At 47.4% G+C, this 21,497-nt stretch overlaps 1 protein-coding gene across 1 annotated transcript; it reads left to right on the top strand.

Annotated features, from left to right (window-relative positions):
- Nucleotides 1-1,635: 1,635 nt before the first annotated feature.
- On the top strand, nucleotides 1,636-19,703 carry Ffar4 (free fatty acid receptor 4). The gene is made up of 3 exons (XM_021152429.2): nucleotides 1,636-2,217; nucleotides 12,829-12,957; nucleotides 19,155-19,703. Exons 1-3 carry the CDS (start codon nucleotides 1,651-1,653, stop codon nucleotides 19,542-19,544), a joined length of 1,086 nt encoding a protein of 361 aa, XP_021008088.1. The 5' UTR covers nucleotides 1,636-1,650; the 3' UTR covers nucleotides 19,545-19,703.
- The last annotated feature ends 1,794 nt before the right edge of the window (nucleotides 19,704-21,497 follow it).

The raw sequence follows: 21,497 nt of genomic DNA, 5'->3' as shown, positions 1-21,497 counted from the left end.
GATCAACCTCGAGCTCCTCCAGGAGCATCTGGGCTGCTGTGAGGTAGTTCACTCAGAACAAACAAACCATTAACTATGCAACTGGTGATTCCCTTTTTTTTTTTTTTTTTTTTTTACAATACAGAATATAAGTGTGATTTTATAATATAGAATGTAAGTGTTCCTTTCAGTTGTCCATTCTGATCTCTCCCTCCCTCCCTCCCTCCCTTCCTTCCTCTCCTTTCCTCCCTCCCTTCCTCTCCTTTCCTCCCTCCCTTTTCCCACCTCTGTACACAGAGCTAGTATCTCTTGACCCCAATCAGACAGTTCCCAAAGTCCCATCTTTGAGACCCCTTCATTTCACTCTTTTTTTTTTTTTTTTTTTTTGGCTTTTCCAGCAGTGCCCAGCCCCCACTGGTTCCACTTTCCAACTTGAAGCTACTCAAAGCTCCAGCTGAACCTCTCTCCCACTGACATAGGATCTGCACATCATGTTAGAAGTCACAGCCTGTACTTGGAGTCACATGCGGGTGATAAGCACAGGCGCACAGGCATGCGCTTCCAGTCACCATGTCAACTTCAACCGGCACATGCTGTTCTCCATAAATACCTGGAGACAACCACCAGGCAGAATAGGCAGGAGGAGAGGCCTGGGGGTGTGGCAAAGGGAGAGGGCATGAGGTCTTAGGTGGTTGGAGTACTTAGAGAAGTGGTCTCTAGATCTCAATCCCCAAACACACTTTTAACTGTCTAGTTATCTCATTTTCTAGAAAAGGAAACCAGAAGCAATGGTGAGTGGTTTAATGGCAAGAAGGAAGTCTAGGGGGCCAGGAACTTCTATTAGTCACCAAAGGCCACCTTAGCTAAGTCCTTCTCACAGAGGCTCAGGTTTCTTCTCCAACAGAATCAGACGGTCAAGAGCTCTCACCCTGGGAGCCTGAGGCACTTTCACAGCTTGACTGTGCACCTGACCTCTCTCCCTCCCCTCCTCCTCCCTCTCACCCCTCCCTGCACTTCCTTGCTGAGTATCAAACCCAGGGCCTCCCACACACTAGGTGTATGCTCTACACAAAGAACCAAATTCTCAGGCAAAGTAATTCTTCCTATTTTGCAAACGCAAACAAACAAACAAACTGGTATACAAGGAGATTAACTCACCCCCAAATCAGATAAACACTGGCCCATTACAAGTTGTTTTGGGATCAACCTCCTACCTATGGGATTTCTTTAGAGCAGTCTGAACTACACTGGTCCGCACTATTTCCCAAGTTCAACTCTGACACTCTTCAATCAGGGTTAGCTTAAATAGGATTTCAGTAATCAGTGTCCATGAAAGATGAAGGCGGCGGCAGTGGGGGCGGGGGCAGGGACAGGGAGGCGGAGATTGTTTAATTTTCTGGCTTAAGAGCACTCAGACTGCCCAAGGGTCTGAGGTCTCTGCCTTGGTGGCCACCTCCCCACCCACGGTGTTCAGGCCAGTGTTGCCAGGCACTTCCTCGTTCCGGTGCGCCCTGGACGCAGCTCCTACGCCCATATCCTGGGCAACTCAGGCGGGAGGGTGACAGAGGGGAGGTGTCGCAACCTCCTCCCTCCCTTTTTCCCTGCCTTGACATTCAGTTACCTCGCGGATGAGCGCTCTCTCAGACAGCGGCGGGCGGCCGGGCGCCCGGCATGTCCCCTGAGTGTGCACAGACGACGGGCTCTGGCCCCTCGCGCACCCTGGATCAAGTCAATCGCACCCACTTCCCTTTCTTCTCGGATGTCAAGGGCGACCACCGGTTGGTGTTGAGCGTCGTGGAGACCACCGTTCTGGGGCTCATCTTTGTCGTCTCACTGCTGGGCAACGTGTGTGCTCTAGTGCTGGTGGCGCGCCGTCGGCGCCGTGGGGCGACAGCCAGCCTGGTGCTCAACCTCTTCTGCGCGGATTTGCTCTTCACCAGCGCCATCCCTCTAGTGCTCGTCGTGCGCTGGACTGAGGCCTGGCTGCTGGGGCCCGTCGTCTGCCACCTGCTCTTCTACGTGATGACCATGAGCGGCAGCGTCACGATCCTTACACTGGCCGCGGTCAGCCTGGAGCGCATGGTGTGCATCGTGCGCCTCCGGCGCGGCTTGAGCGGCCCGGGGCGGCGGACTCAGGCGGCGCTGCTGGCTTTCATATGGGGTTACTCGGCGCTCGCCGCGCTGCCCCTCTGCATCTTGTTCCGCGTGGTCCCGCAGCGCCTTCCCGGCGGGGACCAGGTGAGCGCTGGTGGCGTGCAACGCAACAAGTATCCAGGCGGGCTAGTTGTGGGAGGCAAGGATCTGACCAAAGCCGTGGGCCGGGAGGTGGGGGATGGTGATTAGTAACAATAATAGGTCGTGGGTGGAATTGAATCCTTTTTGGCAGACCCAGTGCCCAATACTCTGGAGTTTAATTTCGTCAGTTTACCCACAGTGCCAAGTGGGTAAGTAAATCCTCACAAATGTTAAGGGGACCCTCCCGGATTTTTTTTTTTTTTGCAAACTGCAGAGACTATTATGAGGCTAATTAAGCAATGGGAGCTTACAGCCAGGTGGGACACAGGGTGCGAGGTGGCTTCTTACAGAGTTTCTGCTTTCTCTCCAAATGTCACGCTACTGTTATTATCGCATCTATCTAACAGGCAAAGAAGCTGGGGCACCCAGCATCTTCCTTATTGCTGGGCTCCTGCTTAGAAGAGCAGTCTCAAGGAGAAGTCCTACAGTGGTGGGATGCCCCCTCGAGGAAAGGTTCCTGTTCCCGCATATACTCTGACCAGAAATGCTGGTTATGTGAACCCCATCCCCACCCCCTCAGCCCCCAAAACTCCGAACACAGAGGAGGGCTTCCAGGGTCCGCAGTGTCCACAGACCAATCACTTTTTTTTTTTTAATTGAGGGCAAGGGTGGATCCTGAGCAAACGGTATCTTAAAAAAAAAATCAAACCCCCAAATATCTTTAAAAAAAAATCAAACCGCCAACTCACAGAGGGGAGTGTTTGTTTGGTAATGACTTTGAATGACTAATAAGCAGAAACCATTAAAGAACACGTAACCATGTGACCATGTGTACCTGGTGGGTACAGGTGATGCGGGGTTAACTGAGCTGATGGGTACTGCTGGCCTAGAAGAGACCAAGGAAGCTCCCTCTCTCACTCCAGGCTTGTCCTTAGTCCACATACACCTGAGCATCAGGGCAGGCCACATGGATGCTTCCGGAAAGCTCAGATCTAACTCCTCACCAAAGGGACCAGCTAGGTCACATGCATGTCCAACTGGCCACATGTAGATACTAATGTGGATAGCTATGAACATGTCCCAACATGGATGGCAATGCTGTGACAGTCTCAAAATGTTGGGCAGCCCAATAAGGGGGCAGCTCTGCCTTCGGTTGTTTGTTTAAGCTGCACCACCCCCCCCCCCAATGAGTTACAACAATATTGATGTATTTTTCATAGAACTTAGAGAATTTCTTGCTCTTAACACAGAAGCATTTCAATTCCAAGAATTAAGACCAAATAGTATATCTTAAATTTCCAGATGGACTGTCCCTTTTAAAATTCATTCAGGTACAATCCTATTGGGCTGGTAAATAACACTAATAAGGAAATAAAAAGGTCTTGTCTCCTCCCAGCCAACCCCCAGACTGAGACTGTGTACCCCGCTGCAGCTTGAGTGAGGGGGCCCTTGCCTGTGCTCAGCACTCTGTGCTCATCTCCGCCCCAACTAGAGGGAATGGCTGAACCTGGAGCCTCTACAGCACTTACAGAATTTCACTGCAGGTGCTTCTGAGGAGCTCTTGTTTTCATGGTTGTTTTCAAGGTCTTGGGAGGCATTTGGGCAAAGCCACTGGGGCAGTAAGGACTGACACTACTTTAGCAGCTAAGTGACAGGAGCCTTAGTTATTGAGATTTTTAGGGTTGGGACTTGGAAACTTGTAGTAAAAAAGGGGGGCAGGACAGTGCCCTGTCTCCCTGTCTTTCTTGTCATCGCCCCTACCTGTCTATCACTCTCCTGCTCCTAACCTCTCTCTCCCTCTCCCTCCCTTCCCCTTTTCTCCTTCTAAGCTATTCTCTCTCTCTGTGCTTTTGTTTGTTTGGTTTTTTTTTTTTTTTTTTTTTTGAGACAGGCTCTCTCTGTGTAGCTCTAGCTGTCCTGGAACTCTCTATGTAGAGCATGCTGTCCTTGAACTCACTGAGATTTGATTGCCTCTGCCTCTGCCTCTGCCTCTGCCTCTGCCTCTGCCTCTGCCTCTGCCTCTGCCTCTGCCTCTGCCTCTGCCTCTGCCTCTGCCTCTGCCTCTGCCTCTGCCTCTGCCTCTGCCTCTGCCTCTGCCTCTGCCTCTGCCTCTGCCTCTGCCTCTGCCTCTGCCTCTGCCTCTGCCTCCCAAGTGCTGGGATTAAAGGCATGGAGCATCTTGCCTGATGAGCTATCTTCTCTCATAGAATTCAAGAGTCCCCTCTTCTTCTGGCTTTATTTTCCACTGTTTTAGCTGCAGTGGCTTCAGTTACCCATGGACAAATGAGGTCAGAAAATATTAGCTGGATATTCCAGGGGGATGGGATTCCTGTTTCAAATAACTTTAATTCCAGTCTATGGTTGTAATTTCTTATTAATTTCTGGCTAGTCTTTTACTGTGCCTATTTTATAATTTAAAATTTAGCCTAAGGATGTAGGCATAGAGAAATGAACAGTGCATATAGTGGGGTCAGTGTGTCTCCCGTTTCCATTTTCTTCTAGGGAATTCTAGAACATATCCCCTCTCCCTACCCCCATAAGAATAAGAGGACCAGTATATTCCATGTTTTCTGTATTCACGCCAAAGGATCCTAACATGGAGAAACTCCAAAGTTCCTCAAAGGCTATGGACTGACTCTGTGGGAAACATTCCATTTTATAAACTGACCGGTTGAAGAAATAAATTAAAAGAACAGGAGATGACAGGGCAAGGAGAAAGAGTGATAGGGTGTAACCAGTTTAGAAAGAAAATGGCTGAGAAGGATCTGGTCTAGACTGTGGTGAGTTTCACAGTGGAAAAACAGCAGAGCTGGGTGTGGCAACTCACCTCTGCCATCTCAGCACTCAAGAGGCTGAGGCAGGAGGATTGCCATAAGTTTGAGGTTGTCTGGGCTACGGAGTGATGCCCTATCTCTAAATAAATATATGAATAAGTAAGCAAATACAGACAAATAGCAAATGTCTATTTTTCCAGCGCTCAGACCGGTAGCTTCCTGCCTGTGGCTCTTGTTTGTCGTTTCCAGTGGGATGCTACAAATGGAGGCTTTGGATAAAGAATTCTTTCCTTCCCATTAACTGAGAATTCAGAGGGCTCTGCACACCTTCCCCCGGCCCCTTGGAACCTTCTACTGTCATGAGACCCTTCAAAACCTCCATCCATGTAGGCTATTAGCTATCCTGCAATCCAGAGGAGCTGGTAGCTACGCTAGTAATTCTAACCTACTTGGTGTTTGAGAGTGAGCTTTGGAACCTCACACTCTGGAGCAGCTCCTGCTCCATAGAGGGCAAGCCTTCCTACCTTGCTTGTCTACAGTGTTCTTCTTGTTTAAGTATGGGTCTCATGTGTCAACTATGTGAAATTACCATGGTGACCTGTGTTTGATACGTGGATCAACACCTGGTGCACATAGAGCTAAGTGCTCAGGAATCTATTATTAGTTTCCTTATCTTGGGGCATCAACATTTAAACATCCTTTAAAACAGCACCATTCTTCTGATTGCTGTAACACAAGTGACTGCCATTTCAAGAGGGTGGACACTTCCCAGCAACAGTAACTTCTCAGCCCAGGTCAGCTCAGTCTGTTCCAGCGGGATGCCTGCCTGTGTGTGCTGTGGCCCTGGCCAGGCAGTGACCCACACTCATGGGTGGGGAAGACTGTCCACTTTGGCTAGAATGTGCTGTCCATTCATTCCACAAACATTTGCTGAGCACCCTTCTCCTCCCACCCCGCCACAAGCCACATAAACACACATTGGGTCCAGCTGCTACCAGAGTCTGTAGTCCAGTGCGGTCTGTGGTCTAGGAACCCCCCCATTAGGGGTTCCCATATTTATTTTCTGCAAGAAGAAATAACCAAAGTCAGGTAGAGAATTCTTCCAGAATGCAGCATGGCTCTCATCCCTGCGGGTGTCATAGCCTCTGAATTCATGAGTCTTGGAGGCCTGAGATTTGGTCATTGTACCCTTCCCTGTTATAACACAAGGTCAGTAAGTTATGCTGTCTCTCCATTGAGTGTGGATTGTCTGAGTTGATGAGCTCAGTCAACTTGCCTTTGTTAACAAATATTAGAGACTACCCTTTGCAAGTCTGTGTTGGTACATTCCCGAAGTCCCAGCATTCTGGAGCTGAGGCGGGGGATCAGGAAGTCACAGCCAGTCTGGGAAATTAAGTGAGATTCTGTCTCAGAAAAGAGTTGAGGGTCAGGGAATATAACTCTGTTGGTGGAGTGCTTGCTCAGCATGCACAAGACCTGGGGTTTATCTCCAGGCACTTTGATCCACATCTGGAATTCTATAGGAGGGGGTGGATGTAAGAAATTCCTAAGTTCAAGGTCAGCCTTGGCTATATAGTAAGTTAGAGGCCAGCCTGAACAAAGTAAGACCCTGTCATAAACAAACACACAAACAAACAAACAGTCTTGAGGACTTATGGTTGAAGCCCTGGGACAGGGAAGATGGTTTGCCTAGGAGTTCCCAGAAGTGATGTAGGGATAATCATTAGAGAATCTTAAAATGCAAAGAGCTAGACTCAAGACAGCATTCAAATAAATCCTCCAAGTGGAGAAGGGTCAGCAATTGCACAGAGCCTTTAGACAGATGAGCCCATCCACAGAGAGTCTCAGGAGCTCTTGCATTCTGCAGTTTTGTACTGACCACCTAATGTGTGCCAGGCATTGTGCGCCTCAAGAAAGACAGGCTAGGTTCTTGCCCATTGCAGCATGTTTGGTGAGTCCCTAGAGGGTGACTACTTCCCAAGTTCAGGAGGCTGTGAAAAGGGTTCTTCTGGGTAGCAGTGGGCAGAGTAGGGGCTGCATACATGAGCAGGAGTCTCAGGGGAGTCAGAGGCACCCTGAGATTACTATATTGTCTCTGCTGGTGGCGTTTACTCAGATCTGATGGTGAGCCGATATTTGATAACCACTTTTTCTCAAAAACAAGTTCTCTTTTTCTCTCACTGAAAAAAAAAAAAGATTGATAACAACATTTAGAAAATTTAAGTATCTAAAGGAAGAAGAAAGGGAAGCAACAGAGAGTGATGGGATAGATATAGATATATCATAAAAGCAGAAGGGGAGAAAATGTATGTCCTATTTGCAGGGGAGGAAAAGGATCAGCAAAGAGAGCAAGGGGATGGGGAGGGCAGTGAGGGATGGGGAGGGCAGTGAGGGATGGGGAGGGCAGTGAGGGATGGGGAGGGCAGTGAGGGATGGAGAGGGCAGTGGGGTATGGGGAGGGCAGTGGGGTATGGGGAGGGCAGTGAGGGATGGGGAGGGCAGTGAGGGATGGGGAGGGCAGTGAGGGATGGGGAGGGCAGTGAGGGATGGAGAGGGCAGTGGGGTATGGGGAGGGCAGTGGGGTATGGGGAGGGCAGTGAGGGATGGGGAGGGCAGTGAGGGATGGGGAGGGCAGTGAGGGATGGGGAGGGCAGTGAGGGATGGAGAGGGCAGTGGGGTATGGGGAGGGCAGTGGGGTATGGGGAGGGCAGTGAGGGATGGGGAGGGCAGTGAGGGATGGGGAGGGCAGTGGGGTATGGGGAGGGCAGTGGGGTATGGGGAGGGCAGTGAGGGATGGGGAGGGCAGTGAGGGATGGGGAGGGCAGTGAGGGATGGGGAGGGCAGTGAGGGATGGGGAGGGCAGTGAGGGATGGAGAGGGCAGTGGGGTATGGGGAGGGCAGTGGGGGATGAATAAGAACCAAATCTAGTAATAATATAGATGAAAATGCCGGAGTAAAATCCATTCCTTCATATACTAATGAAAAATAGTGATTAAAAGAAAACGGAGACCATTCTGGGGCTGGAGATGTGGCTTACTTGTTAGAGCACTTGCCTGGCATTCATGATGCCCTGTGTTCACTTCCGAGCACTGCAGGAGCCAGGTGTGTGGCACATATTTATATTTTCCAGCACCTGGGAGGCAGGCAGGAGAATTGGAAGTTCAAGATCATTCTTCCTGCACAGCAAATTTGGGGCCAGCGTGGGCTACAGGAGACTCTGAATTAATGGGGAATTGGGGGAAGAAAGGGAGAGGAGGAAGGAGAGACGGAAGAGAGGGAAGGGGAAGGGAGAGAGGGAGGGAGATCAGATAAACCAACAGAATCAATGAAAATCACTTAGGTAATTGAGTCAGGGGGAGGGCTATAAAAGACAAAATGAGAGGCATATAAATTATTTTGAAATAATAAGCCTTGACTACAAGGGTTCATAACAGAGATGCCATCAGTCTAGTCCTGGCCAGAGACAGCTGATCGCCTGATTGTATAAAGTACTTGTGAGTGTGTAAGGTTGTGGTGGCTTTTGTGTAGAGTTGTATTAGCTCCTTTGTATCACCGTGACTAAAAGTCACAACTTAGGGTTATATTTGGCTCAAAGTTTCAAAGGTTTCAGTGAGCCATAGTGGGGAGCTGGGGATGGGTGGTGGGGTGGAGACGCAAAGGTGTGTGTGTGTGTGTGTGTGTGTGTGTGTGTGTAGTGTCAGGGAGAGCAGAGAGGCTCACATCATATCAGCCAGGAAGAATAGAGAACGAATGTATTCCCACACACCTCTACTGAGAGCACGCTTTCCTTCCCATTCTATCCCAGCCCCCAGCCTATAGGAAGATGTCTTTCTCCCCTAGTTAATCCTTTCTGGAACCCTCTCCCGGGTATACCCAGAGATGTTACTCTTTCCTAATTCCTTAGCCCTCCTCAGCCGGATCAAGTAGATAACCAAGATTACCCATCGGAACTGTGTTTCTGGTAGAATCCTTGCGATCAGGATCCCTTCCTTCAGAATCTCCTGGTCTGATTTATTCACTCCTTTATTTATTTATATTAGGACTGATACACACAGTTAAGTTCCATGTGGTTCTGGTAAGCTCCACATTGGTTTATGGCTTCCAGACCTGGTTGGTTTTTTTTCGTTTGTTCGTTTGTTTGTTTGTTTTTGTCCCTCGTGTAAGGAGAATACCTTACTTTATCATATTCATTTTCTTACAAAAATCTCATAAAGCCAGAAGAGATTGACCCAGGCACAGAAGGAGGCTTTTGGAGAGGGATCATAGGAGCTTTAAAAAAATAAAGAGTTTTGAGATCATGTTTTGCTATCTTTTTCTTTCACAAATATAGGGATTAGAGATCAAATTCCATTTAGGGCTAGGATCCCTTTTCCCTAACTGGGGTTTTGGAATACCTGTCCATACCTGTGTGCTGAATGAGGATCCTGTGGTGGGCAGAGGTCTGAGTACAAACTGGGGGAGGGCATGGGTTGCTCCAGGAACAACACTAATGTGGCTACCAGTACTCAACATCACCAAGAGACACGAGGCTCTTTCCAGTCACCAAAATGAAGGGCGAAGAAGAAGGAGAAGGAGAAGGAGAAGGGGAAAGAAGAAGAAGAAGAAGAAGAAGAAGAAGAAGAAGAAGAAGAAGAAGAAGAAGAAGAAGAAGAAGAAGAAGAAGAAGAAGAAGAGGAAGAGGAAGAGGAAGAGGAAGAAGAAAGAAGAAGAGGAAGAGGAAGAAGAAGAAAGAAGAAGAAGAAGAAGAAAGAAGAAGAAGAAGAAGAAGAAGGAAGAAGAAGAAGAAGAAGAAGAAGAAGAAGAAGAAGAAGAAGAAGAAGAAGAAGAAGAAGAAGAAGAAGAAGAAGAAGGAGAAGAAGGAGAAGAAGAAAGAAAGAAAGAAAGAAAGAAAGAAAGAAAGAAAGAAAGAAAGAAAGAAAGAAAGAAAGAAGAAGGAACCTTTTTATCGGTTCTTTGTGGATTTCCCATCATGCACCTGACTCATTTCCCCCTCCCCTCCTACCTGCCCTCTACCCTTACAACCTCCCTTCCACCCAACAGAGGAAAAAAAATCTTGTTGTGGAAACTGTAGTGTGTCATAGTGTGTCTCACACTATGTCCTTTTGTCCATTTTTTTTTTTTTTTTTTTTGCTTGCAAATGTATGAGGCCTCTGGCTTCTCCTACTCTGTCAATACTGGAACCTCTCTGGGAATCCTCTCGGATAGCCTGTTGTTGCCCTGTGTCATAGTGATCCTATAATTTTGGATCTGAAGGACCGCCCCGTTTATGGACTCCTGTAGTTCACGGATGGGGTAGATGTTTGGGTGGACCAATTCAAAGCCCTGGATCTAGGCCTGAAAGGTATCTGAGCTGGTTAGCCAGAGAGGGATGAGGGAGGAGAGGATGGCTTCTCTCCCTTGTCTATGCTACTGCACAGCAGAGAGGAGGCAAGGCTGGCTTTCCATGTTCATGCCCTTGGGCTGGCTCACCCAAAACCTCCACATCCAGGGCTAGCTTTACTAAGCTGCCCCGGTGAGGTGCTGGGCAAGCCTTCTCTCATTAGCTGGGGATGGTGGGAGCAGAGGAGCCCGTTCAGAATGTTCAGCCCAGTTATAACCCATTCAGCAAAGCTGGAAGGAGAAGTAACATCCTTACCTCCATTTCCAATGTACAGATGTGATTAAGGCATTTCATTTTGTTGTTGCAAGCAAATAAATGTGGACAAAAGGGTGCACTGCGGGACACACTATGACACACTACAACTTCCAAACGAGACTTTTTCTTTCCTCATTTGGATTGAGGGTGGAGGTCGGGTACGAGGGGAGGAGGAGAAGAATGGGTTTGGAAGCATGGTAGTGAGACAGGGTCTCCCTACGTAGTCAAAGATGGCAGTTATCATGCCTCAGCCTTGCAAAGGCTGAGATGAGGGGCATGTGGTACCACATCTGGCAAGATTAAAACATTCTTAACGCCCTTCCCCCAATTAACTTCATACTTTTGGGGACAAAATATTGACAGTGAATACAATTAACTTTTAGTGTTTTAGACTTTATTTTTTTAATTAAAAAACATTTCTAGCCTTAGTTTCTCCCTCTGTGAAATGGAAAATCAATGTGAATCTCAATAAGGTTGCTGTAGGTGTAGATGTTACAATGTAGGAAGCAGTTCCAGTGCACAATTAGTGGTCAATAAATATGAAGTGCTGCTGTCTTCTACTAAAACTTAGTGAAACTTAGGGAATATTTCACAACATTTTGAGTTTGCTCAGTTATGATTCACGTTGGCAAATGTTAAAAAAATTATTTGTTTTTCTCTACTGTATGTATTATTCAATAATTATTGATCAAGTTTATGAATGAATGGCAACGCTCAGATGCATAGTCTATCAAAAAATCAGAGATATGACCTTTTACACTGCACATGCTCTTAAATATGTGGACTGATGTACGGGATCGTTTGGGGGTAAATTGTTTTAAATGGTTTTTGTTCTTATTGTCAAATAGGTAGAAGCGGTTCAGGTGTGGGAAGATACCTTTGTATTCATGCTTTATTTCCACTGATATATTTTACTCAGTGGAAGGAATTGTTGCAGTAATGGAATTCTTCCTGTTCAGTGGGTCCTTCACACCTACACTTTGTAGTTAGCATCAAACTTTTGAGTTCAACATTGCACCGTGGTAGCAGCACAACCAGACCCCTCCCCGCCCCCTTTACCACTCCAGCTGTTTGCTTTGGGGCTGTCCTAGTCCCAGAGAGGAGGCACACAAGGCCAAGGCTCCTAAGGCTGGGTACCATACACTTACTTTCTTGAAGAGGGATGACCTATTCTTTGAGGCAGACTGACACAGTATGCGCGCGCATGTGTGTGCGTGTGTGCCTGTGTGTGTGTGTGTGTGTGTGTGTGTGTGTGTGTGTGTGTGTGAGTGTGTGTGTATTGTTACTGTTTTGGAGCTTCATGTTTCTGCTTTTTAAAGATTTATTTGTTTTTATTTTATGTGCATATGAGTGTTTTGCCTACATGTGTGACTATGTACCACCTGCATGCCTGGTGTATGTGGAGACCAGACGATGGCACTGGATCCCCTGGAAATAGAGTTAATTACCATTGCCATGTGGCTGCTAGAAACTGAACCTTGGTCCTCTGCAAGAGCAGCAAGTGGTTAAGAGCACTCTCTTAACTAATGAGCCATCTCTTCAGCCCCATTTTTATGTGCATTTGTCTGTCTGTCTGTCTGTCTGTCTATTCATTTCCTAAGACAGGGTCTCACTATGTTGCCTGAGCTTGTCTCAAACTCCTTAGTTCTTGCAATCTTCTTGCCTTGGTCTTCAGAGTGGCTGGGGTACATGTGTGTACCTGACTTTGACACAGAGAGGCAACTGAACACCCCCAAGTAAGCAATACCTTATCCCAGCCCCTGGTGTTCAGCAAAGTGTCATTGCCCTGGCCCTACAGTCCTGTCCCCAAATGCTTGTGTTTGTTATGTTATTTCCCCATCTCTGTGTTCTTTCTAGGGTCATGTTTCTTCCTTTTAAAGCCTTTGAGAAGGTTCAAACACTCTTTGCTTGGCAGCCTAAGGAAGTGGAAAGACCAATCAATGAGAAATGTCTCCAGCTCTTACCTGCCTATGATGCTGGGGTTCAGGCGCTCTGGGCAATGAGAATTGTAACTATGGTAACCCTAAGCACCTGGGTGTAAGAGGCAACACCATGGGCAAAGGAGGAGTAGATTCTACGTCTTCCTGTCACAACAGCTTGTAACACACAGTGTCACAGTGTCCTGTAGCCCACAAACGAGGGCTGGGCTAAAGGCCAAGGAAGAAGCCAACATTTAAGTGATGTTGTTTTCTCTTTTGCAACCAGGAAATTCCGATTTGCACATTGGATTGGCCCAACCGCATAGGAGAAATCTCATGGGATGTGTTTTTTGTGACTTTGAACTTCCTGGTGCCGGGACTGGTCATTGTGATCAGTTACTCCAAAATTTTACAGGTATGTTTGTTTCAGTGTTGCTCTGAGCTTCACTCCATCTGGGCATTTCTGGCCAGAACTCCATCTAGAACTTCCCAGTCAGAGGACACTTTGGGGTCCTAACAGTACAATCCTAACTCACTGGGCAGATCCTCTGCTACCCCCGGAACAATGAGGGGTGAGTTTGTATATTTATTTTGCCTTTTGTTTTCTAACTAAGTTATGTTTTTGTGAATCTTTTTTTGGTTAATTATTAAAATAATACCAGGTTATAAAAACATTGGACAGAAAACAGGCAAAGAATTATGTAATGCAGAAGTTGAAAATCTGTTCTCTTCCCAACCTTAGTGACCCAACTATGTCTCTGTAGTATTATAGCATTATGAACACTTGTGTGTGTGTGATGCTGTTGGTGGCTTTTTTCCCCCCACTCACCACAGTATCAGGACGTCTCTCTATATCAGTTGCTGTATCTTATCTTGTTCTTGGTTAAGGGCTATACAGCTTTCGTCATTTAGGCATGATACAATCACTTTATGGACTTTGGAGTTGTGTCCGCTGTTTTCCCACAAACACAGCAGTGATCGCCAGTGTCTACTTCTTAAGATTTTTTTATGGCAGTATCATATACTAATATAACATCACACCCAGATTATGTATTCTGCTCACAAAATTGAACACAGTCATAAAGTGACTCCTGGATGGAGTCTAGAACTTGGCCACAAGTCCTTCCTGTCCCTGTGGGTCAGTAGCTTTATCCTTGGGAATATCCATTTCAGGTGTGTGCGGCACAGGAAATAAGCAAGGCCTTCTAGAAAAAGTAAACATATATACACAGATATATAAAAGATGGGCTGGCCTCTGCTTCCTGCCTCTAAAGGCATCCTCTTTGTATGGAAAGTACCACTAGCAAACACAACCATGCATATTACAAGGTAAACCTGTAAAGTTTACGTCAAAGCTCTGGAGCCCTCTTGACGGTGTGCAGTGACTGAATCCTGGTTTTATAGCATCTTACGTATGGCTCGAGATAAACAGGTGTATTGAAAAGGCCCTGCTCACCTTCTGGCCACTTTTACAACCCTTTATGGATCCGCAGCCCTCTTATAAAGCTCAGAGCCCATCCCAGGCCAACCTCACCTAAGGCTTCTGACCCTGGTTCTGGCCAAGATGGTGTTTAACTCACTACCCAGAGTTGTCCTACCAGATGGCTCTCCATCTCTAAAGAGATCAAGCTTGTGGATCTCTTTTTGAGGCCTATTCCAGTGTGCTTGCAATGAATGCTATGGCATATTTTAATGGCATATATATATATATATATATATATATATATATATATCACAAGTCTATAACTCCCTATGTGAACTAGACTGGCCTGGAACTTGTAAGATCACAGGCACACACTACTACTGTGTTAGGATGCATTTAAAATTACCTTTTCTTTAGCAAGTATGCTTGTAGTGTTTATCAGGGAGCAAGCACTAAATCATTAGATCCTAATAAGATTCTCAGGTGAGACAATCCAGAGATGCCGTGCTGTTTAGCCAAGGTCATGCGCTTATAGGTGTCAGCTTCAGCATTGAAATCCAAGCAGACTGGACCCAGAGCCTCAACACTTGAGCTTCTCAGAGGTTTTCTTAAGAGTACTGTGCAGAATGCTGGCAGGGAGTGAGTGTGGTTCAGGAGTGTGCAAGTCAAGATCTGCCTAGAGGGATCTTTGGCGAAGAGACAGTGGAACAATGACACCGAGATTTAAAGCGAAGAAGACAGCAGCACAGCAGAGAGTGATGTTGTGTCATTGTGAGACGAAAGCAAGCTGTTAGCTGTTGCCCAAATGTGAAGGACCAACAAGGGGCAGAGAGCAAAGAACCATTGGAATAAACACGAGGCTTGGAAGGCTCTTTTAAAATTACCTATCTTTGAGGGTTGACTGCTGGTTTACTTTGCTGTGTGGCTTGGGCCTACTACGTTTACTTACTGAGTCCCAGTTCCATCTTCTTCAAAAAGGCAGCCTAATTCCCAGTGTGAACTTGCATAGGGCAAGTGTGTAAGAACGTCCTGGTCGCAGTAGGCACTGAACAATTCTGCAGATGTTCTTTGCTAGGCCAGGCTTCCTCCTAGCCCTTCCCTCTTCGTATGCCAGGAAGGGGCATCCCTGAGGTTTCCCAGAGCTTAAACAGCAGGTCAAGCTTTGGATAAGAAGAAGCAGTCATGGCAGAAGCCGACTGGCTGGGGCTGGGGGAGGGGCAGCAGCACCTGAGCTCCCCTTGTTGGAGATGGCTGCATATACGTGAGGCCCAAGCTTTGGAGCACAGAGAATGCTTGGCAGGGCCTCCGTGCTTGGGCTTTGGGCATGCCCAGCACAGGAATAAACCAGACAGCACTCTTAAATCTGATCATAGAACCCATTTCCGCACACAGAGCATCTCTCTCCATGGGTATTGCACAAAGCCCCCAGAGAAAAGCCCTGCTTCCAACCTTTGCTGCTTCTGCCCTGGGCAGTGGCTCAGAGTGGGTATCCAACTGCCTCTTCCCTTGCTGATCACCCTTCAGGAACTGCTTCATGTGCTAGCAGTGACTATTTTTGCCCTCTGCCCCCTCTGCTTCCTCTTTCTTTGTGATTCAGACGTGCCATACATTTTCAGTCCTATTTTTCCTATTGACATTTTCCCCAAGGGGATAGCTTCCCAGTAATTCCCAAGTATCTTAGTTAGACTTTTAGAGCTGGCAGCTTCAGACAAGGTTTCCCAGTTCACCCAGCAGCCATAATGCCGATGAACCCTGATGCATCTGCCATGTAACTGTATTTCTTGTTCTCCCTCCCACTGGCCACATACACAGGGCTCGGGGATGCTGTATGGGCAGGACTTCCTTGCTTCTTGCCTTGTGTCCAGCCTCTTCAAGAGAGAGTAGCATATATCATACCAAGAGAGCGTAGGGGCTTGGTAAATATTCATTGAAGGAACCAGTCACTCTAGGGCCTGCAGATGGAAATCCCTCTGCTTCCTGTAGACGCTCAACAGCTGAGAAACTAAAATTGGCTGAACCTGAAGCCTGACCCTCACGAGGAGCTGGCTACCACTTGGAACTGTGGTCATGTTATAGGCTTCGATTTGGGTCCTGAGTCCTGGAGACAACTGCTGAAATTTCCAGGTTCTTATGTTCTGGGATAGGAAAAAAAAATGCACCAGGGACACATGATTAATAATAGAAACAGGGACAGATTATTAAGAGAAAGACATTCCAGAGAATGGGAGGGATGTAATGAGCAGGGGGTGGGGTGGGGGGATGGGGGAGCTTGGGGGGGGGGTTCTATGTAAAAGAAGAAACCCAACAATGAGCCTCTGGTCTTCTGGTGGTTTATGGGTAATTTACATGGCACTTGTCTCTCCTGAGGTTGTATATTGCCTATGCATGGGCTGGCTTTTCTTTAACATGCTTGGCTGTTGCATGGGGGTTGGGTAGTATTTTGGGACTGAGGGATGCTGGGAGAACCTGGAGGCCAGTTCTGCCTTGGTATGTAAAATACCACCTTAGTCACTTGTCCCGGGGTCCAAAACCAAACAACCAGTCCTGGCCTTTTTCCACATGTTTATCTCGATGCTACTCTCTCCAGTCCTAGCTCTCCTCTTGCAGTTCGGGTCTCTTGGAGAGGAGACCTCTGGGAAGGTGGAGCATCTTGTCTGATGATTCTAATCAGGACACGACTGATTCGCCAATCAGCTCCACAAACGAGGCTCCACCCCTAGGGCTCCACCCCTGTCCGTGGGTATCCCCTTCCACTCACTGCCAGCCAGCTACTGTGGTCTGGTGTGGCAAAGGGGTGTTGGGTGGGAATAGGGTTTCCTCCTGGCCCGCAGAAGCTGACGTGGCTACAGTGAGTCACAAAAGGTCTGCTTTAAAATTGGTCTTTTTTTTTTTTTTTTTTTTTTTTTTTTTTTTTTTTTTTTTTTTAAGGTCTAGGGAGAAAAACTCCAAACCAAGCAGCTGTCTGGGATTAACAGTCCTTAAGCTCTTAAGAGCAAAAGTCATCTAGACAGTTCAAGAGAAGTGCGGATCCCTGGATCCCCTCACCGAGTCCAGGTGTCTCAAAGTGGGCCCGATTGGACGTGTGAAAAACACAACTTTTAGCATAAAGGAGATAAGAGATAATTTATTCTGAGTAGCCAGGGCCCAAGAATGGAGATCCATGCTACCTCACATTCCATGTTCCGACATGATATCTGTTTTATGAAGCTTTTTTTTTTTTTTTTTTTTTTTTTTTTTTAGAAAAGGGCAGTTTTCAGATACACTTTTGGGAACATCAGGTAAAAGGTGGGTCACAGCCAAGTAAGGAAACCTCTGCTATAGACCTGAGATGTCCGATGACATTCTTAGCTTTTCGGTTGGTGGTCGCACCTGTCAGTCCCAAGAATGTCAGGCCAGACCCAGAGTAGGTGCAGGATAACTTTTAAGGGGGCTAAAAGTGGCCAGAGATAAATTATAATTGGGCTCTGGAGCTGCTGCACTAATCTCTCAACAGCCTTCTAGCTGGTTAACCAGCCTTGTAGAAGGGTTAGTGTCAGGTGCAGTTCTTTATGGGAACTTTTGTTTGTAGACATTTTGTGTTTTACCAAGTTCCCAGTGGCCACAGAGCATATTCTCACGGGCACTGCTGCCCCCCTCAAGCCATTGTCCCCCCAAGCCCCTTGCCCTCCAGCCATTATCCCCTCACTGTTGCTGCCCCCCAAGCTATTGCCCCACAGCCATTAGCTATATGCCAGGGTGAAGAAGCACATGGGCACTGATGTGTGGGGCTCCTGAGGAGGGGGAACCCCAGGACATCCCCTAGGGGCTTGTTTTGCAGCTGAGAGTTAAGTGGCACTTCCTAAGAGCACACAAGGCAGTCCACCCAAGCCAGGGACGTTTGAAATCCTGGCTAGATGCTGGCCAGTCAATCTAATGTGGGACAGGGAGCAAGAAAGGACCCACATTTTATTACAATGCTTCATTTTTCTTCCTGATTCTACAAACTGTGGGGACTGTGGAATGGGGGCGAAACGGTGGTATCCATTAGAAAGAATTCTCTTGTGGGCTTGGCTAGGAGTCAGTCCCTTTGTTTATCACAGCCACTGCCAGGCACCTGCAAGAGCCTGACACAGAACTGGAATTGTCTATGGGGTGCCACCCCCCACCTGCACAGCTGAGTAATATGGAAACCCCTATGGACCGCAATTGTCACAGGTGGGGGCTGCAACTATTTAGGATCAGAAAAAAAGGACTTTCCACCAGTAACCTATGTTTCCCTGAGAGTTAATTTGCAAGAGCAGCGGTGGTGTGAACACACAGAGGAAGATTAAAGGTGACAACTGATAAAATAAATGTCTAGCGAGTGGCAGGGAGCCAAGGGGAAAGCGCAGCAGCCCTGACTGCTCACATCCTGGTGTTCTGGTTGTCAGGAGCTTTGAGAGGGTTCCAGTCTGTTCACTGGGCACCTGCGGTCCTTGCGTCTATCACAAACAGGTGGCTCTAAATGCCCCACACAGTGAGAGGCGATCATGTAATCATGCAATAGTTAAAACATCTATTCTTTAATTAGGGGATTAAAAGAATTGTAAGGAGAACCTTTTAAGGTTTTTTTTTTTTTTTTGAGTTTAATTTGCCCAAATTGTGAATGATGCTAATGATTTTAAAATTACTTCCTCTGTCCAGATGCAAGGATCTTGGGAGAAAAGGCCCCATCCCCTACCCACATCCCCATGCAGAACTGGCAAGAGAGACAGAGACTGGGCCAGCCCCAGCAACGGAAGTTAGTAAGGGCCACTGACAAGGTCAGGGCACATCCCATTGGCTCTCTTCCCTCAGAACAAAGGTCAGGCCCATAGACTTAATGTCCTTCACATTCCAGGTTAGAAGCATCCAGTCAGACTGAAACCCACTATCGCTAGTCTCACTCCTATCCACCAGGCTGCAATTCTCAGTACCACAAAACAAAACCTACCAACGGGAGACCTCTGACATCGGCAGTGACTTGAGCTTTTTTTTTTTTTTTTTTCGAGACAGAGGCAGGGGTCCTGGCTGTCCTTGGAACTCTTTAAGGCTGGCCTGGCCTTGCACTCACAGAGATCCCCCTGTCTCTGTCTCCCATAGTGCATAGCGATCCCGGAGATTGCTGGGATCAAAGGCATGCCGCATCTGTGCCACCGTGACTCATTGCTGGTTCACTGTGTTTCCTGCAGATCACGAAAGCGTCACGGAAGAGGCTTACGCTGAGCTTGGCATACTCTGAGAGCCACCAGATCCGAGTGTCCCAACAAGACTACCGACTCTTCCGCACGCTCTTCCTGCTCATGGTGTCCTTCTTCATCATGTGGAGTCCCATCATCATCACCATCCTCCTCATCTTGATCCAAAACTTCCGGCAGGACCTGGTCATCTGGCCGTCCCTTTTCTTTTGGGTGGTGGCCTTCACGTTTGCCAACTCCGCCCTAAACCCCATTCTGTACAACATGTCGCTGTTCAGGAACGAATGGAGGAAGATTTTTTGCTGCTTCTTTTTCCCGGAGAAGGGAGCCATTTTTACAGACACGTCTGTCAGGCGAAATGACTTGTCTGTTATTTCCAGCTAACTAGCTGCTGGTGCCAGGTGAACCACGATGTGCATGTAAAGGGAGTTAACTTCAGGGAAAGCCCACCAGTGCGCCCTGCTTTAAAAATACCCGACTTCCAACAGCACGCATCTATGGAGCCAGCAAATTAAGGAATGATGGCTCAGTATAAAAATATTTTTCCTTAAAAGAACTTTTTCTATGGGTTCCTTTTGTGAACTTTTTTTTAGTGTGTTTGTAATATGATCTAGTTAATAAATTTTTATTTATAACTGTTCCTACACATAAATCTCTATCTTGTGATTGCTGAAGCAAACCTTGGAGCTGATTCAGAGCTCAGATTTCCCTGTAAAGGGTCATGGCCACCCTGAGTCCCTACCTTGGGCTCATAAAGCCTTGAGATCATTTATTCATTCCTATCAAGACTGCTTAAAGAATTTCCAAGGAACAATTAAAGATGACTTTTTTCCCCCTATGTATTAAAAATAGGCTGGGGACATGGCTCAATCATAGTGTGGCTCTAGGTTCAATCCCCAGTACATTAAAAAGAAAGGAAGAAAAAGAAAAATACTACAGACCACTTGACCCCTTTAGTAGATGGAGCACCATAGAATCAAAGAGGGGAGGATGGAGGAATGATGGAGAAGGACCTCAAGAGTAGATGCTTCATCACCCCACCTATCACCCCTTTGAAACACCTGCCTGGCTGTGTGGAGGCTTTGGAACTAGGACCCAGTGGTAAAGCAGAGAGCCCCTGGCTCTGTTCTCAGGGAACTTCTTCTTGAGGCAGGGGGTCATACATGCTAAACAGAAGCCAAGGAGTACTGTAGCACCCTACCGTGACCAAGCACACTGGAGAAAATAGGACAGGGTGATGGTTGTTTGTAGGGTAGGAGTGGGCTCGGAAACACTGAAGAGCAGTAGTCAAGTTGAAAGACAAAGGGTAAGAAACAGTCATGGGGATCCAGCGGAAGGGCCTTTGCAGGAAGGGAGAGGCTGGTGAGCCGCGTGGTCCAGGAACTGCAAACTGTTGACTGAGCTGCCTTTGTACTTGATGCTTGGAAAGAGGGGTGCTCCCATGCCAATAAAGTTCCAGGGCTAGGTTGGGAGGGCCTGGCAGGCCAGCATAGAAGTTGCCAGTGTTCAGTGGGCAGCATTGAGGTTTACTATGGGAGGTCTAAAGAATGAATGTGTTTCCTCAGGCACCGGCTTGAAGGAGCGAGAGTAAAAATGGAGACCAGGTGTGTGGCTGCCGGAAGGAGCAAAGCTGACGAGACATTGGGGCTACGTGGCATCAGTGAAGGACTGTGTGCAATCATCGTGGGCTGTGCTTGGGAGCATGAGACGGTTCACATAAATAGGGTGCCTCCTGGACTTTAAGCCTGGCACTGGTTAGATAGTGGAGCAGGCCACACAACTCAGGATACCTGGGAAGCTAATGGGGTTTCATTTAGAGCATATCATGTGCTTGAAATCCCAGTGAGGCAGCTGGATGAAGAAGGAAGGAATCGGACCTGACGATACAATGGTGTTGGGGAATGGAGATGGTGTTTAGGAACCCACGGTTTTATGAAATAGCCTGGGAGAAGGTGAAGAAAGGAAAGGAGCCACAGGCAACCGCTGAGCCCCAGGAAATGCCAATGTGTAGGTCTGAGGTATGATTTATGGTGACCATGACAGTAAGTACGAAATAACAAGGCGCCTTTGTTCCTGTGGAGTTAATGGATTTGATACACTGATGCTGTTTTGAATGGGTATATGAATATCTTATGGCTGTGGTGTCAAACTGGAGCTGAGGAGCCAGACCGTCAGCTTGCTCTAAGAGTGGAAAGCTGAGTTTTCTCATGCATGGTTGTTTCCTCTGCCCTTGCTAGACAACCAGGCTCACAGGCGCTTGGTGTGAGCTCCCTACGGTCCTTAAAAACATCAGCAAAACAACGCCAACACACTTCACAGATGTCCTCCTGTCCAAAG

This window comes from Mus caroli, unplaced genomic scaffold (genome assembly GCF_978045245.1).
Source record: "Mus caroli unplaced genomic scaffold, Mus_caroli_1 scaffold_20, whole genome shotgun sequence".
Classification (NCBI taxonomy): Eukaryota; Metazoa; Chordata; class Mammalia; order Rodentia; family Muridae; genus Mus; species Mus caroli.
Note: the sequence above shows the minus strand (reverse complement) of the source record. Positions and strands in the feature narration are given on the sequence as shown.